This window comes from Danio rerio, chromosome 8 (assembly GCF_052040795.2).
Source record: "Danio rerio strain M-AB ecotype USA chromosome 8, GRCz13ab, whole genome shotgun sequence".
NCBI lineage: Eukaryota > Metazoa > Chordata > Actinopteri > Cypriniformes > Danionidae > Danio > Danio rerio.
In genome coordinates, this window is record NC_141028.1 from 3,349,317 (window position 1) to 3,368,636 (window position 19,320).

Sequence of the window (19,320 nt, forward strand, 5' to 3'; positions counted from 1 at the left end):
GTCACGATCACCAGTGATCCAGCCTGTGCAGATTGTTGGTAAACACACCGGTCGCTAATGAACTACAAATCTGCCAGCAAAAGAACTACAAGATCCAGTCATGCATCCCTCACACATCTGGCCTAGATCCTGTCTGATTGCAAACACTCACAGCTGAAGCCACTCATGAACTAATTACATGGACTATAAAGAGAGCACTTACACACATACACACACACATATCTATGTTGAGTCTTGTTGAACTGATTGTGAACATTACGACACGTTTTCCTTGCCATGTTTTTGACCCTTGTTTATTTGTAGTGGTGGGCAAAGCGAGGCTTCGTGTAACACTGAAACTATCGAAGCAAATGTGTCGAAGCTTCGAAACGTTTCGAAACACCACTCTACGGCGACACCTAGTGGTCATTTTAATTGTATTTCACTGAAACAGCTTCAGCAAAGAACAGTTGAGCAAATTAGGGTATGAAACCCCACTTTGCAGCCCTGAATCTGCAAGTGGTTTATACGAGCGGTTAGAGTCCGTGAACACCATGCGGGAATAATGGGTTCGAATCCATACTGAAACAATTATTTTGAAATGCTTCAATAGCAGTTGGTAATGCTTTGTTATTGTATCGTTTTGTTTCAACATTGCTCTGACATACGAATAAACACCTTGTAAATAAATTTGTATTGTTTTGTTCATAAAACAGGGTTGTTGCTAGATCAGATACAGTTGTGGCCAGAAGTTAACAATAATTATTTATATTATTAATTAAATTTCCCATTGTATTTTATTAACGTCTATCCAAAACCTAAACCCATCACAGTACTGTAAAAATATGAATTATTGTTTTACAGTGTTACAAAAATGATGCTATATCGATGGCATATCCGTAGCTGTATCCTATCTAGACTACACCATAAAACAGTAACATGATTAAAATATATAAAATCATGATTTTGTAGTATTTGGACTAGTCGGGATTCGAACCCAAAACAAATTTGTAACACAGATCTGTTGTGCACACGCACGGTCCACTAAGCCATACAAGACACGGTTACGTCCTTGATCATGCCAGTCAAATGCAGATTCTTCGGGTCTTGAAACGCCTCTGAAATGATCAATGCTTTGAATCGCTTTAGTCACGTGACCAAGTGTTTCGAAACACTTTAGTCACGTGACCTGGGTGTTTCGGATCATGCTTTGGTGCAGTGTTTCGAATCACTTGCGCTTCGGGATCTCGACACTGTGTCGAAACGTCAGTTTCACGTCAGCCATCCTTATTTATTTGTTTACGATGTCTGCTGCCTACACTGACCATTTGCCTGTTCATCAACCACGACTCTGGATTGCCTGTATACATTAGTTTGTTCCTGTATTGACCATTGCTTGCCTGACTGCCGCTCTAGGCAAAGGATTATCATGCCGCCCTCAAGTCGAAAGTGAAAATAAAAGTGATCGGTTTATGAGGTGAAGACCGCCAGGAGGTGGGTTATCACAGGATGAAAGTGAGCACCGTCGGGGTTGCATTGTCGCGGGATGATAGTGGGGACCAGGGGGGGAGGGGTTTGTCGCGGATGAGTGTGAGGACCGTGGGGGTGGGCGGTAGGGGGGCGTTGGGGAGTGCGTTTGCCATCCTCACTATTCTGCTACCCTAGGCGACTACCTAGGTTGCCTATATGGACACGCTGGCCTTGAGCATCACTTCACATTACAACTATATTATATATCTATATACTGTGCTCAGCATATACACCGTATACAATGTAAATTATAATAATACACTGTAAAAGTTTCCATATTTTGTGATTTACAAGTGTTTTCCATTTATTTGAGGTTGTGAATGGGATGTTGATCTCTGCTCTGTCCACTTTTTATGCTGATTCTACTCTACAGTTTAACATAGTGACTTTTATTGACATTTTAGTAGTTTGAAATAATATAATTGCAGTGTTGGGCAATAGCGTCGCTACAAGTAGTGATGCTACTTACTTAGCTACATTTCTCAGTAGCGTGGGGTTAGCGTCGCTACTTTCTAAATCAAATCGTTTTTCAGTAGCGAAGCTATTTTATTAGTCAAGTAGCGCAGTAGCTACATTTACCAATCGCGGTTCAATAAGTGACGGCACTGACATTCACTGAGCTGTGAGGCCGGTGTCTAGCCGAAGAAAGTAAATCCATATGATGGGGAGAAGATGATTTCTTCTTTACGGAACCCCGGAAGGGACGTAGTGGAGGAGAAAAAAATTGGCTGGGTGAAAAAAAAATAATGGTTGAAAGAAAAAAATGGGTGGGAGGAAAATATATATTTCTAAGTTTTTGCGTTCTCTCGCAAAGATGTTTTGCGTTCCCTCGCAAAGATGTTTTGCGTTCCCTCGCAAAGATGTTTTGCGTTATCTCGCAAAGATGTTTTGCGTTCCCTCGCAAAGATGTTTTGCGTTCCTTCGCAAAGATGTTTTGCGTTCCCTCGCAAAGATGTTTTGCGTTCTCTCGCAAAACTGTTTCTCCACAAACACTTCCTGTTCACTTCACTCACGTAAACCCTCCCGTTTTTGCTGAAATTCTCCCATATTTTACCATTCTATCCCACTTTCTTTACATTACTGTGCGCTGATTGTCGCCTTTCACTTTGCAACCTTTGAACCAGTGAATGCATGTATAAGCGCTGACTAACAGACGCGCTCCATACAATAAAAACTGATCCCAGATCAGCGTCTGTACGCGCCATTTAAAGGGACACTTCTGTTATCAAACAAGTGCGCAGCAAATGAATCTCATGTTTTGTTTAGTTTGATAACAGGGGTGTCTCTGTAAGAATGCACAGATCTATAATGAAAGCAGTCCATTACTTTAGAAACTGTTTGTGCTCATTTAAGAGAAAATAAGCTGTTTAAAATAAAACATGCAGGACGGAGATGTTTCATATTATTCAGTGTATTTGTCTGTTTAAACATACACCCGCTCCTCTGTAAATGGCATGTACAGACGCTGATCTGGGATCAGTTTATTGTACGAAGCGCGTCTGTCAGTCAGCGCTTATACATGCATTCACTGGTTCATAGGTAGCATACGCACAGTAATGTAAAGAAAGTGGGGTAGAATGGTAAAATACGGGAGAATTTCAGCAAAAACGGGAGGGTTTACGTGAGTGAAGTGAACAGGAAGTGTTTGTGGAGAAACAGTTTTGCGAGGGAACGCAAAACATCTTTGCGAGGGAACGCAAAACATCGAGGGAACGCAAAACATCTCTGCGAGATAACGCAAAACATCTTTGCGAGGGAACGCAAAACTTTGCGAGAGAACGCAAAAAACTTAGAAATATATATTTTCCTCCCACCCATTTTTTTCTTTCACCCATTATTTTTTTTTCACCCACCCATTTTTTTTCTCCCCCACTACGTCCCTTCCGGGGTTCCGTACTTCTTCCTGTTTTATGGTGTTCGACAACAAACATTTTGGTGCATTACTGCCACCTCTGGTGAAACTTGCTTGATGGAAAGATGACTGAGGGAGAGAAGTTATTTCTGAAGCAGGATTCCTTTTGACCATACCTCGAGAAGTACGTTAAGATGCAATAACTTTTTAAATACATTTCTGATGCTGTGCTCAAAAAATAAAAATACTTTAGTATATATAACACTATAATGCTTATTACAAATATATATATATATATATATATATATATATATATATTTCCCTTTACTATAAATGACTATAGTAATTTAAATGTGCGACACCTGTTTTTATTGGATTTTTAGTTTTAGCTGTTATATACTAAAATGTGTTTCTGTTTAGTACAGCATATTATTTACAGTAAATAACTGAACTGAACTATTATGCCTCATATGCTTCATTGACAGGTTTATTGATCTCATATGATTGACTTGGATTTAAGTTGCTTCGATTTAAAAATAAAAATTGCAAAAATAACTTAGATGTAGCTAAGCTACTTTTGCCATGTAGCTTTTAGCTTAGCTTGCTACATTTCCCAGGGGGTAGCTTTTAGTGTAGTTAAGCTACATTTTAAGTAGAGTAGCTAATAGCTTAGCTCACTACATTTGTCAAGTAGCTTGCCCAACACTGTATAATTGTTACAGTCATATGTACATGGCTTCAACCACGGCGAATGAAGCTCTGCACAAGACTTTTGGCCAGTGGAGAAATTAAAATGGTCATGCTGAACTGAGTCTGGTTCCCTCAAGGTTTTTTTTCTTCACTCCCATCAGGTGAAGTTTTTTTTCCCTCTCCGCTGTCGCCACTGCCTCGCATGGTTCAGGATTGGTAGAGCTGTGCATCGATGAATTTGCTCTTCAGTGTTTGAACTCTCAGTAATGATTAAATCACACTGAACTGAGCTAAACGGAACTGAACTGAACTTAAACACTAAAACCTGAACCACACTGTTCCAGTTACTATGAGCATTTATGTGAAGCTGCTTTGACACAATCTACATTGTAAAAGCGCTATACAAATAAAGCTGAATTGAATTGAATTGAATTGTATATTTTGCTTGTGTGTGTATGCTGTTGGTCGCTGTTACCATCTTGTATGTGTGTATGTGACATTTTCCTGATCTCTGGTGTCAGCCCTCCCCTGGGAATCGAGGAGTTTAGGCCCTGTTTACACTAGTGCGTTTTAGTTTGAAAACGCATAAGTTTTGCTACGGTTACGCCATCCGTCCACACTACGCCAGAGTTCTCGAGCGCCGAAAACGGAGCTTTTTGAAAACGCTGGAAAGGCCGTTTTCATTCTAAAACGCTGCTGCTCCGTCTCAGTGTGGATGGGGAAAGACGGAGACATCTGAAAACGGAGGCGGGGCTGCAAACGTTCGCCTCTCTGATTGGGGCTTTTCCTCAATATTAAGTAGCCTAACACACACAGTTCAGTCTCGCATCCTCTTCTTGTAAGTTAAGACTTCGCAAGTTTGATCAAGGCTGCAGTCTCCCCCTTCTCAGTTTGATATGGAAAACATACCGAGGACACGGGTAAATCTTTAAAGGGAACAGTGTACTTTATAACTTCATTCACATCACCTTGGCTACGTTGTTTCACTTTCTCAACAATAAAATGTAAACATGATTTAAGGAACTGCCTATTTTCTTTTTAATATTAGCAACTTAACAGACAGCAGAAATGTTGAGGCGCCGTGCTGCATATATGAGCGTCATCTTCACTGTGTGGATATTTATAACAAAACGGAGCCTATAACAACTGCCTCCTTTCAATTTCAGTGAAAATACGAAACGCACCCTCTCTTTTGCTGAATATCAGTTTTAATAATCGATAATTATAAAAGTATAACATACAATAAGTGTATACATTGTAGGAAATAAAAGCAAGCGATCAGTCAATGTACCTGGATTAATCATTAACTTATCTTTGCGCTTAACCAAAACATGTTACCCGTGAACAAGTAACTTAATAGATTCCAATGACCAAAGTCAGGGAATTGGCCTATGTCGTTAGATAAAGACAACAACATGAATGAAATATCACGTTTAGCAAATATAGTGAGATTAGATCCAGCGGGAGATGCTTGATGAGCAGTCCGACAAGCAGAGCTCTCATCTGGGTAGAAATGCTGGAGCGCTTGCCCGAGAGTGTGTGTGTGGTCACGTGATGTGCGTTTTCAGCGTTTTGGTGTGGACGGAGAGCAGTTCAGAAACGCTGGGTAAAACGCGAGTGTGGACGCGGATCGTTTTCATTCTACAACGCCGTTTTAAATGCACTAGTGTAAACGGGGCCTTAGATGTCACGTGACATACAGCTCGCATCACGCAGGTAACTCCACTGTCTAAACACACCAGTTTAGAAGTGAGCGCCACCCGCTGTAAGTTTTCTCTGTAGTTTTGGTAAGAAGGGTTGCTCAGTTATAGCGTGCAAACGCTGAAGATGTTTTGTTTATTTTCTATTAGATAGTTTAAAGAGTAATGCCAGCTAGTTTTGGGGTTTTTGTTATATTGTTTTCTTTTATTTGGCGCCACTTAATTCTCGTTTCCCCATCCATAATATACATTGATGGATTTATTTGCTTTTGTGAGATCTTGTATATATTTTTGCTGTTTGACTTCTTTTCACTTTTGTAAATACATTCACTTATTTTTGCTGTATTTTGGTTGTTGTTTTGATATTTTGCCACAAAATTTAATCACATCAAATCATACCTTTTTTAACCCCCAGAGCCAAACTTGAAAGTCGTAACAATAATATGTAAGAAATAATATGGTTACACTTTATTTTGATGGCCCATTTGTTGAATTAAGTTACACTGCATCTACATGCCAACTCATTCTCATTAGATTATAAGTACTGTTAGGTTAAGGTTAGTGTAAGTTGACATGTATTTGCAAAGTTTCTTATAGTCAGTTAAATGTCTGTTGAAGGAGCAGTTTCAGCAGATATTAAGTAGACAGTCTACTGATACTCAAATGGAGCATCAAATTAAAATGTTACTAAATAATATCCAGAGAAAGAAGCCTGTAAAATAACAGAGAATGTACTGGCAGTTGATTACAAGGTGTTTGTAGTGTAACTGACAACACCAACCCAGACTATAAAGCAATGCAAACTATTACAAATGTTCATAAAAGTCCCTTTTTGGATTTTTTTAAGGTTAAAGATGAAGAAAGATCAAGCTCCCATAATGCATTTAAAAGCAGAAATAAACAGAAAAAATACAATCATGAATCACAGAATAAAATTAAATCAGTTTGCACTGAATTCCCACCTCTTTCCATGTGCGTGTGCAGCTGGCCTTGCGTGCGCTGTCGACCGCCGCCTGAAACTCTCCCAGATGAACGAGCGTTGACGCCAGACGAGCGAAATTAGACACGTTATTAAAAAGCAGACGAGCGGCTTCAAACATACAGTCTTCATAACACCGCTCACCAACCTACACAGAGAGAAACACATCACACTGAATACAAACATTAATCAGAACATATTCATTCATTCGGTTCAGTCCCTTATTTATTAGGGGTCGCCACAGCAGACTGAACCACCAACTATTCCAGCATATGTTTTACATAGCGAATGCCCTTCTAGCTGCATCCCAGTAATGGGAAACACCCATACACACACATACACTACGGCCAATTTAGCCTATTCAATTTACCTATACCATATGTCTTTAGACTGTGTGAGAAACCGGAGCACTCAGAGGAAACCCACGCCAACAGGAGGAGAACATGCAAACTCCACACAAACGCCAACTGACCCAGCTGGGACTCGAACCAGCAACCTTCTTGCTGTGAGACAACAGTGCTAACCACGGAGCAACCGTGCTACCCTATTAGTTATATCGCTTTAGTGGTTTGATATGTGATGTTTTGTAAACAAATTTCGGGGGGAGCATGCGCAGAAGTTTCCGTATCGAATACGTCATTGACAATTATGCTATTATCAAATCAGCTGTCTTACCTGCAGCATCTCACGACTTTAGCATCCCTCCACCACCCCGTCACCTCACCTCTTAAGCATTATATTCCCGGGAGGGAGTTCTGGGGCTGGGCTAGATACTTCGCTCGAATCCCAACTCCTCTGTTTTCTGATAAGGGGAATAACTCGATTTGGGGTGTCTCCCCAAGCACAGGGGCCTCTCCCCGGACAGCACGCCAAATACGCCTTATTCTTAATCAAATGCAAGTGTGAACTCATGAAGCAGTCAAATATTTCGCCAAACAAATCAGCCACTTCTGACGCTCATAAACAACCATAAAGCCCTCGTACTGCAGGTATTAGGAGGTTTGCTGAAGGTGCAGCTGTTGTGCAGTGAGGGGTTTGCGTCTTTAATAATCTACGACAGTTTGCGTTTATTGAACAGTCAGAATGATTAATAAATCTATGTGAAACAGTCCTGTAAAAGTCACGTCTCGCCTTCAGTTTCGGGCTCAGGCGCACTTTACACTCACACTACAAGCACACTGTGCCAAACCCCAAGTGAACCAAGCTCTGGCACACTTCTTCCAACCGGGTCAAGGCCGGCCAAGAGAACAGTGCCAGAGCCTGATTCAGAGCACTCACACTTCTCAAACGAACCGGGAAACACGCCTGGGCATGGTTCGGATAGCATAGTGTGAGTACACCCTCAGATTACGTCAAACACTGAATAAAACTGCACATTTCAAAGCACTTCACAGGACCTTTAAGGCTATTTTGCTGCTGCATCCCTAGTTTACACACTTGCTGTATGTGAGCGTTGTTTGGACCGTTGATGAAATCCTCCAGTTCTGTCAGACGGTTTGTTTTAGCCAGAGCAAATATGAGCTCCGTCTCCACATACGACTCTTGGGCTTTCTTTCTCGCCATCTGAAGAAACTTTACCAGATCCTCCCAGTTACCTGTTGAAACACAAAATAAAAAATCCCAATGTGGTAAGAAAAATATATTTTTTTAAAGTAAAAACAACATTATTTTACTTACACTATTGGCAGATTATTTAGCTTGTTTTAAGAAAAAGCTCCGTTTACCTGTCTAGAAAATGCATCTTGATTTGGATATTTGGACTTAAAACAAGACAAAAACTGTAAGTAAGAAAAACTATTTTTTTGCAGTGTGTAATTTATTTATTTATTGCTTTATTTGGCAGGGCAGGTGTACATTAATTAACATTGCCGTAAATGCACCAGAATTAACCAAAAGACAATACAAATTATGGCATGGTTATGGTCTCCCTAAAAACAATTATACAATGAACAAAGCTAATATAAAAGAGTACTAAAATGGGCATAGCTATACAAATCTTAATAAATACAGTGTACATAGACAAAACTACAAACATATTTATAAAACACGTATATATTTATACCCAGGGTGGGCCATTTATATGGATACACCTTAATAAAATGGGAATGGTTGGTGAAATTAGCGTCCTGTTTGTGGCACATTATTATATGTGAGGGGGCAAACTTTTCAAGATGGGTGGTGACCATGGTGGCCATTTTGAAGTCGGCCATCTTGGATTAAACTGTTGTTTTTTCAATAGGAAGAGGGTCATGTGACACATCAAACTTATTGGGAATTTCACAAGGAAAACAATGATGTGCTTGGTTTTAACATAACTTTATTCTTTCATGAGTTATTTACAAGTTTCTGACCACTTATACAGTGTGTTTAATGTGCTGCCATTGTGTTGGATTGTCAGTGCAACCCTCTTCTCCCACTCTTCACACACTGATAGCAACACCACAGGAGAAATGCCAGCACAGGCGTCCAGTATCCGTAGTTTCAGGTGCTGCACATCTTGTATCTTCACTCCATAGACAACAAAGATAGTGTGGCCATTCTTCATCAATGGAAACCTCAATGCTGCTGGATATTTGAAACTGCTCCATGATGATGTGTTTCCCTCTTTATGCACTGAAGCTGGCATGTTCCCTGAGTTCCTCCAGCAAGATGGTGCACCACACCACATTATAGGTGTCAGGTCCGAGCATTCCCAGATGAATAGTTTCCTGAAACTGGATTGGTCGTCGTGGGCCAGTTGAATGGCCCCCAAGGTCTCCCGATCTGACCCCCTTAGACTTTTATCTTTGGGGTTATCTGAAGGCAATTGTCTATGGTGTGAAGATACAAGATGTGCAGCACCTGAAACTACAGATACTGGACGCCTGTGCTGCATTTCGCCTGCATTGTTGCTATCAGTGTGTGAAGAGTGGGAGAAGAGGGCTGCACTGACAATCCAACACAATGGCAGCACATTAAACACACTGTATAAGTGGTCAGAAACTTGTAAATAACTCATGAAAGAATAAAGTTATGTTAAAACCAAGCACACCATTGTTTTTCTTGTAAAATTCCCAAAAAGTTTGATGTGTCACATGACCCTCTTCCTATTGAAAAAACAAAAGTTGGATCCAAGATGGCCGACTTCAAAATGGCCACCATGGTCACCACCCATGTTGAGAAGTTTGCCCCCTCACATATACTAATGTGCCACAAACAGGACGTTAATATCACCAACCATTCCCATTTTATTAAGGTGTATCCATATAAATGGCCCACCCTGTATACACAAATAAAACAAGCAAAATGTGGAAACAAAAAGGGGAAAAGACCATAGGCACAGACTAGACATCTGCGCGGGACTAAATTTTGAATCCCGCTCCCGCCAGGTTTTAGCTCGAACCCGACCGCTCCCACTTACATTCAGCATTTGTTGTCCCGCTGCCCGCCCCGCCCCGTTTTCTACCCGCTGCGCCTGATCCCGCTAAAGAGCGGGGTGGAGAACAAAACCGAAAATCACCCAACTTTACAGTCCAGACAGCCTATAACCAGCTGTCTGTATAAACACACACACACACAGCACCAAGCACACAAATACAGACAAAGCTCTCTCTCTCTTATTCGCGCGCGCACTAACACACACACAAGCACCAAGCACACACACAGGCAAATCTCTCTCTCTCTCATTCGCGCGCACACACACACACACACACACACACACACACACACACACACACACACACACACACACACACCTCTCATTCGCGCGTGCGCACACATACACACACTCATTCATTTACACACATACATACGCGTGCTCGCTCGGGAGTCGGGAGTGATATTGCTAGACAGCTCGCTCCCGTCCCAAATTAAACCCGTTACCGACCGCTCCCGTGATTTATTCAGAAATTTATTCCCGCGCCGCAGAAATCTGGTCGAGAATGCAGACCTCCAGCACAGACAACATTCAAATATGAGGAGAAAACTGATTTAGTTTGCAATCAGGAAAGCTTTGAATTCAGGTTTCAGTTCTGTGTTATGTAATGGTAAACGCATTTTAATGTGGGTTTCACCTCATTATCTTTTCGTACGTGACCACATTGTTGCTAGTTCTGCATTTGGTTTTCGCTTTTGCAAAGTAAATGTTTTTACACGCAATTGATTTTTTTATTTTACATTTAGTATTACATTTTGAAGGATTTTAGTTTCATAATAGCGCAGTAAAAACTGACAATACGTCAGACTGGAAACAAACAGGAAGTGCATCTTTAAATTTTAGATTACAAGGGATTTTATTTTTCAGATTTTTTTCTTCATGACATGCACAGATGAATTGTTCACCACAAAACTAGCAATGCGAGCTAACAAAATCAACATGGTTAGTTTTGATTTCATGTGTACATTAAGGTCATTTTAGAAAGACTGATCTCTCACCACTTTTGTTGGCAGCGTCCACCACCTCCATGTATGCAGACGGTTCTCCAGCTTTAATGTAGGAGTCGATGGCCTCCTTCACCAGTCCTCTGTGGAGCTGCGCCTGAGCCAGCTGACTCCACACACACCCGTCCCCACAGCGCTCCGCAAACTCATACGCCCGGTCCAGATTACCAATGTGCTCAATCAGAACCTGCGAAATCAGTCAAAACATTCATTAAAGCTACACAAAGTTAAAAAAAACTTGCAAAGCCAATGTGTGTGTGAACAAATTTATGTGGTTTACAAGGACACAAAGTTGACATGGGTATGACTAAGTTGTACTCTATTATGGTGGTTAACTGGTGTCCCTTTTAATTAATTTGCTTATTTATACTTAAAGAAGTCTTTTGATATTTAAATGTTGCCACAGATTTACTGTGAGGGTTGGGTTTAGGCGAAGGGCTGTATAATAAGTGTTTTTAACAGTATACAATACACTATGCTCATAGAGTGTCCCTGTAAACCATGTATATAAGTTTGTGTGTGTGTGTGTATGTGTGTGAGAGTTTTTGCATCTGTGTATGTACAGGTTCATGTGGTTTACCGGCACATACAGGTTTATGTGGTTTACAGCATTGTAAAATGACAAGGGTATGACTTAATTGTACTGTGTTAAGGTGGTTAATAGGCGTCCTTATAATTCAAATTGCTTAAAAATGATATTAACAAGGTCTTTGGATATTCAAAATTGTCCACGTTTCCTATGAGGGTTGGATTTGGGGTACAGCCATACAAACATTTTTTACAGTGTTTACAGTGTTTATGTGGTTTATGGGGACACAAAGTTGTATCAAGACATGGGTATGACCTAGTTGTACTTTATTAAGGTGGTAAAATGGTGTCCCTGCAATTTAATTAGCTTAAAAATCATACTTAAAGTCTTTGATATTTAAATGTTGCCACAGGTTTACTGTGAGGGTTGGGTTTAGGTAAAAGGCTATATATTAAGTGTTTTTTACAGTATAAAATACACTATGCCCATAGAGTGTCCCTGTAAACCATCTATACAAGTTTGTGTGTGTGTGCATGTGTGTGTATGTGTGTGCGCGTGTGTGAGAGAGTTTTTTGCATCTGTGTGTGTACAGGTTTATGTGGTTTACAGAGACACACAGGTTTGTGTGGTTTGCATTGTATAATGATAGGAATATGACCAAATTGTACTCTATTAAAGTGGTTAATTGGTGTCCCTGTAATTCAAACTGCTTAAAAATCATTTTAACAAAGTCTTTTGATATTCATCATCCACATACTTTCTATGAGGGTTGGGTTTAGGATTAGGGCCATATAATAAGTGGCTTTTACAGTATAAAATACATTACGCCTATGGAGTGTCCCTGTAAATCATGCATGCAAGTTTGTGTGTGTGTGTTTGTGCCGGTGTGTGTACAGGTTTATGTGGCATACAGGAACACAATGTTGTATAATGACATGGGCATGACTTAATTGTACTGTGTTAAGGTGGTTAATAGGCATCATTATAATTCAAATTGCTTAAAAATGATATTAACAAGGTCTTTGGATATTCAAAATTGTCCACGTTTCCTATGAGGGTTGGATTTGGGGTAGAGCCATACAATAATCGGTTTTTACAGTGTTTACAAGTTTATGTGGTTTATGGGGACACAAAGTTGTTTCAAGACATGGGTATGACCTAGTTGTACTTTATTAAGGTGGTTAAATGGTGTCCCTGCAATTTAATTAGCTTAAAAATCATACTTAAAGTCTTTGATATTTAAATGTTGCCACAGGTTTACTGTGAGGGTTGGGTTTAGGTAAAAGGCTATATATTAAGTGTTTTTTACAGTATAAAATACACTATGCCCATAGAGTGTCCCTGTAAACCATCTATACAAGTTTGTGTGTGTGTATATGTGTGTGCGAGTGTGTGAGAGAGTTTTTGCATCTGTGTATGTACAGGTTTATGTGGTTTACAGAGACACACAGGTTTGTGTGGTTTGCATTGTATAATGGTAGGAATATGACCTAGTTGTACCCTATTAAAGTGGTTAATTGGTGTCCCTGTAATTCAAACTGCTTAAAAATCATTTTAACTGTCATGTTCACCAGCGAACAACCACCAGATGTCGCTGGTAAACACACACACACACTTAGAACTACACTTTTCCTGGACTACAACTTCATACATGCTCTTCGCCCACACACCTGCTTTCTCATTTAGCTTGATTTACATTCACACCTGAGGACTTTCAGAGACTGATTTACACACACTATTTAAGCCACACATTCACTCCTTCAGTTTGCCGAGTCTTGTTTATCTGTAAGGTGACATTACAACGAGTTATCCTGGTCTTGTTTCTCTGTGTTTTGAACCTAGCCTTGTTTGTTTAGTTTTCCTTGTGAGCCGCCTGCCTTTCGACCTCTTGCTTGTTAAATTGACTATGATTCTGGATTGTCCTCACACACCTGTTTGCTCCCGTATTGACCACTGCTTGCCTGACTGTGAATAAACCTGCACATTGGATCCTACCTTCTGTTGTCAGTGTCACTCCCCGGCGTTACATTAACAAAGTCTTTTGATATTCATCATCCACATACTTTCTATGAGGGTTGGGTTTAGGATTAGGGCCATATAATAAGTGGCTTTTACAGTATAAAATACATTACGCCTATGGAGTGTCCCTGTAAATCATGCATGCAAGTTTGTGTGTGTGTGTTTGTGCAGGTTTATGTGGTTTACAGGAACACAACGTTGTATAATGACAAGGGTATGACATAATTGTACTGTATTAAGGTGGTTAGTAGGCGTCCTTATAATTCAAATTGCTTAAAAATGATATTAACAAGGTCTTTGGATATTCAAAATTGTCCACGTTTCCTATGAGGGTTGGTTTTTGGGGTACAGCCATACAATAATCGTTTTTTTACAGTATAAAACACATTATGCCTAAGTCAGGTTTACAAGTTTATGTGGTTTATGGGGACACAAACTTGTATAATGACATGGGTATGACACAGTTGTACTCTATTAATGTGGTTAATTGGTGTCCCTGCAATTTAATTAGCTTAAAAATCATACTTAAAGTCTTTGATATTTAAATGTAGCCACAGGTTTACTGTGAGGGTTGGATTTAGGCGAATGTCTATATAATAATTGTTTTTTACAGTATAAGATACTCTACGCATATGGAGTGTCCCTGTAAACCATGTATACAAGTTTGTTTGTGTGTGTGTGCACGTTTGTGAGATAGTTTTTGCATCTGTGTATGTACAGGTTGATGTGGTTTACAGGGACACACAGGTTTATGTGGTTTACATTGTATAATGACAAGAATATGACCTAAGGAGGGTTTGCAAGTTTAATTGGTCTACAAGGACGCAAAGTTGTATAATAGCATGGGTATGACCTAGTTGTACTCTATTAAGGTGGTTAATTGGTGTCCCTGTAATTTAAGTAGCTTAAAAATCATACTTTGACATTTAAATGTTGCCACAGGTTTGCTGCGAGGGTTGGGTTTAAGGGTCTGGGTTTAAGGAGTGTCCCTGTAAACCATGTATACAAGTCCTTGTGTGTGTGTGTGTGTGTGTGTCTGTACTGGAGTACCTGTATGGCAGATGTGTTGACGTCAAACTTCTTGAAGATGGAGAAAGCTTCCTCATAGAGTTCATTGCTGATGGCGATGTTGGCGATGTCCGGAGCATCATAATTATCCAGCTGATTGATAAACTCCATCACCCGCGTTCGGTCCGCTTTAATGGCTGTTAGGATCAGCAGGTTCTGCAGGTTTCTGAGGCATAGAGAAGGCCAATTAAGTTCATTCAATTCCTCTATAGCGCATTTGCTAGGACTGTGGGGGAAACCGGAGCACCCGGAGGAAACCCACACCAACATGGGGAGAACATGCAAACTACACACTGAAACGCCAACTGACCCAGCTGGGACTCGAACCAGTGACCTTCTTGCTGTGAGGTGACAGTGCTAACTACTAAAACACTGTCACCATATTTTTATAGTATTTATTTACTCCTTTATTTTGTGGTGAGCTCTGCTGAGACATGAATTTTCCTTTGGGATTAATAAAGACTTAACTAAGGCACTAACTAATTACCTGTGTTCACTGAATATTGAATTCTCCAGGACGATTTTCTCCAGCAGCTCTATGAGTTCATTAGGCAGATCAGCCGTCATGAAGGCCTTCACCGTCACCGACACCTCTTCTGGGTCCTGCGTCTCCGGCAGAGCTGTCTGAACCACCTACACACACAATATTCAGCATTAAAATTGCTGTATGTATATGTTTGACTCTTCAAAATCATAAAAATACCATAATATGTTTGCAAATATTTGGGAAACACGCCAAGTGAACATATTTGTTTATCTGGAAAACAACGCTGAAGTCTGATACTCCTCTTTGAGTTCTGTGTCGGAATATCTGTCCTTGTTTTGATCTGCGTAACCCCGCCCACTGCCAGTTTAACCAATTATATTTCAGCACTCTGGGTTGCCTTGGTGGAAAACACTGCGGATTTCATTTCAGTCTAAAAGGATGCATTAATTTATGCAGGCACTGCCAAAAATGCAGCTTCCGAAATGAGACGCTGATTCAGAGTTGTAAGAATCCACATGGGGAGGTTTTTAATAACCGAATAATATAAATAAGACAGCATAAAACATTAGCTGAGCAGTTTAGGCTTGATAGTCACTCACTCCTGTTTGTGTTGTCAATCAATTGGGAGGGCTGGGTTAAAAAACAACAACACAGGCTCAACAGGCGCATTTACACTATCGTGCCTAAAGCGAGCGAGCTAAGGCCAGTCGCATTTCCACTGTCACTTCCAGGGCCTGATCAGGCCAAAGCGGGGCTTTCTCAAGGCACAGTGGCCGGACTTTTTTGGCTTGCCGAAAACCTTGGGTCAAAGAGGGCCAGCTGGGGCTTCGGGGCGGAGTGAAAGGAGAGGCGGACTTTGCCTGAGTCTGATAAAGATGGCAAGCCGTCATTACACTAGTTTTCCGATCGCACACAAGTACATGCGACAAACAAATAAATAAATAAGGGAAAGAAGACAAGGCTGTTGCATAAAATAATAAAGTTACTTTGCTGTGAATTTAAATAAATAAAAAAATAAATAAAAATTTTTAAATAAAAAATAAATTTTTTAAATCTTTAAAAATTTATTTTTCTTTGCTGTGTCCTCCTTGATGTTTCAATAGCGCATAATAATGTTTACACCATATTAAAGACACAGCAGCCAGTAAAGGTTGTCGAGAACTTTTGTCAAGTTTAAAAGGTGTGTTTGCACCATACGTGCACGTTAGATGCCTGTATGTGTGTGAGATGCTTTACAGATCTGTTGATGCCACGCGGCTTCTGTCTTTTTGATTTATATTGGAGATAATACACAATATGAACACAACAGAAAGACATAAAGCTCTACAAACTACGTGTCCACATTTGTAGGCTCAAATCAATAGTGTTATATCTAGATAAAATAGCAGCTATATTGAAATAATTTAAAGAATTACAAATAAATAAATAAACCAATGTAAAACAAACGATGTAGGTATAAACAATACATAAATTAAACCATTTTAAAGCCATATTAAACTTTCAATTTACTAAAGCCTCTCTGAAAATAGATTTTAGAAATTTTCTAAAAACAATAAACTTTAAAATGATTAAAATGTTATTTATAAAGTATTTAAATATGATGATGTTAATCAAATCGTGCAAACAGAGGATTTTTGGGTGAGTGAAAGCAGAAACGACCGTCTTTTCTGTCACTCAGTCCAGCGCAGCGTCGCTTTACAAACGCATTGGGGAAAACTGCAAATACACAATGTGTTCTGTGTCCTCAAACTAGTGTTTATGCTTTTGTAGGTCGTAAAATTTAACTATGAAATTTTAAATGTAGAGCTTTATTAGTGAATAGCTGCTGAACTCAACGAAATATAGGCTATAATTTATTACTTGCTCTTATGTGCTGAAACACTTAACACTTTACTTAAGATCACAGAATAATATGCAACATCTTCAAATAAAGAGGAATTACCTAATGAATGTCATATAGCCAAGAGAAAAATTAACATGTTTTAGGTCTCTCCTGAGCATTTGGGCTGAATGTTTGATGACGTCTATTAAAAAGAGGATGCTATAAAATACATTTCATACCGAGTTTTTACTGGAGACTTTCTGTGGTTTTATATTATGGATGGTGTGTTCACTGCGCTGGTGCTCTGCCTCCGTTAGTGGCGAGACCACTCGATGCACGATGCCAACAGCCGGTCGGTGAGTGAACAAATATAATGAATGGAAACACACAGGACTGTGCAAATAGATATGTACTGCTGTAGAGTAGCGTGTCATATGTTTGTGTCGGTTGTGTTCATTTTAATGGTTTGGTGTTGATGCGATGGTGTGCTTTACCTGCTTGATTCCCGCTGAAGTGGGCAAGTTGTGTGGCGTTTGATTAGGGGGATGTTCTGGGGGCGGGGTTTGCGTGACGCTCTGCGAGCTACTAGCCTGACAGTGAAAACGTGACATGATTTTGGCCTCACTGCTCAACCTCCCGGGCGATACAAGCCCTGGCTCGCACTGGCCCGACAGTGGAAATGTGGCTATTGAGGATGTGTGCCTAGGGCTACATATTTGGCAAACCGAAAATATCTGCACTGAGATTCGTCTGGGTGCATCTTGTGTGTAAAGAATGGTAAGTATGGTAAGCAAATGTGGCTCAGCGACGTATTTGAGATTGGCAGAAATGTACAAGCTGTCCTCTGGTGGGTTTTTGAGAATTGGCAGGTATGAGAAAGCATGCCCCAGTAATGAATTTGAAATTGTCAAAAATATACACTGCGCCCTCTAGTGGATTTGTGAAAGCAAATCCTCAAGCAGACGTAGCCCCAGGCCTGTATTTCGCAGATCCTAAAAATGTACACCTGGGTAACAATACCTAGGTTCAACAATTAGGTGTCTACATTCTGCACCTATAACAATCAATAATCAGCTGTTGCGTGATGTCTGAGAGAGACTCTTGCCTGGTCGATCAGTGGTCGTCTGTAGGGGTTCGTCTCCTCCAGAACACGAGCCCACAGATCCGGATCCTTCCGCCGCACCAGATACCGCGACTCACTTTTAAACAATGAGTTCTCGTTGCACACCTACACAAAGACAATTCATATCAAAACTGAAGCTAGTATGAACACTGCAGGTCATTAGGCATTAAATGGTCATGAAACCAACAGACAAACAACACTATTTAAAACATAATAGTTTTAATATTTAACTTATTGATATTAATATTTATTCATTAAGATGAACCCCAAGGGGGTCCCACAATTAATCACAACCACATAATAACAACACAAGACAAAACATAATTTACACAACATCCAAAAACATGACATAACATCAAAAAATACTAAATAAATAAAAGAAAGTAAAAGAAAAATAATAATAAAAAAGAAAAAGAAAAGAATAATAACTAATATGTTATTTCTTCGCCACGATGACAGGCAAGGCAAGTTTATTTTAAAAGCACATTTCATACACAATGGTAATTCAAATTGCTTTACAGGAACAAGAACAAAAGAAACCAATTACAAATAGTAAAAAGTAAATAAAAATGTATTTAAAAATTTAAATGCGTTAAACAGGTTTTAAAAGGCACCTATTTTACTCATTTTTCAAGATTTCAAATCCAGAATGTGTCTGTAAAGTTTCAGCTCAAAACACCAATCAGATTATTTGTTTGTGTGTATTGGACATTTGAGCTGTTTTCACTTTGAAGCTGTTTAGAAGCCTGTGCCTTAATGCAAATGAGCTGAATCTTCCCGCCCACCATTCCCACGTGCGTGTCAGAGCCTAATGCCCCGTTTCCACTGAGTATTGTGGTACGCTATGGTACGATACGGTTCGGTACGCTTTTATGCGAACTGTAATGTACCACTTTTTTGGCACCCTTTCAAAAGGGCACCAAACATGAGAAAGGGTACCAAAAGGTGGAGCTACACAAGCAGCTGAACGCTGATTGGTTACAGAGATACATCACAAGCTCATGTGGAGCTAGCCAGAATGAAAACAAAGGAACCACCACGTTAAAATACAAAGGCGAGACATTACACCATATTTCTATATGCACATAATAATGAGCCATAGATGACCTAAGCTCAAACAAAC

The 19,320-nt window shown here is 39.9% G+C and overlaps 1 protein-coding gene and 1 long non-coding RNA gene across 6 annotated transcripts in view; one reads left to right on the forward strand and one right to left on the reverse strand.

The window, feature by feature from the left end:
* Positions 1-19,320, forward strand: part of LOC147842502 (uncharacterized) — a 97,180-nt gene that overhangs the window by 36,318 nt on the left and 41,542 nt on the right. The window lies entirely within an intron of this gene.
* Positions 1-19,320, reverse strand: part of cltcl1 (clathrin, heavy chain-like 1) — a 112,507-nt gene that overhangs the window by 22,903 nt on the left and 70,284 nt on the right. For 2 of the 5 annotated variants that reach the window (XM_087264073.2, XM_087264072.2), the window contains exons 18-23: positions 18,180-18,302; positions 15,253-15,398; positions 14,748-14,931; positions 11,144-11,336; positions 8,168-8,325; positions 6,714-6,878 (exon numbers count right to left, since the gene is read on the reverse strand). In XM_087264073.2, the coding sequence (XP_087120199.1) occupies positions 6,714-6,878; positions 8,168-8,325; positions 11,144-11,336; positions 14,748-14,931; positions 15,253-15,398; positions 18,180-18,302 (969 nt within the window). Of the gene's footprint in view, positions 1-6,713; positions 6,879-7,262; positions 8,326-11,143; positions 11,337-14,747; positions 14,932-15,252; positions 15,399-18,179; positions 18,303-19,320 lie in introns of all 5 variants that reach the window. The other 3 variants (XR_015497382.2, XR_015497381.2, XR_015497380.2) reach the window with 3 other exon arrangements.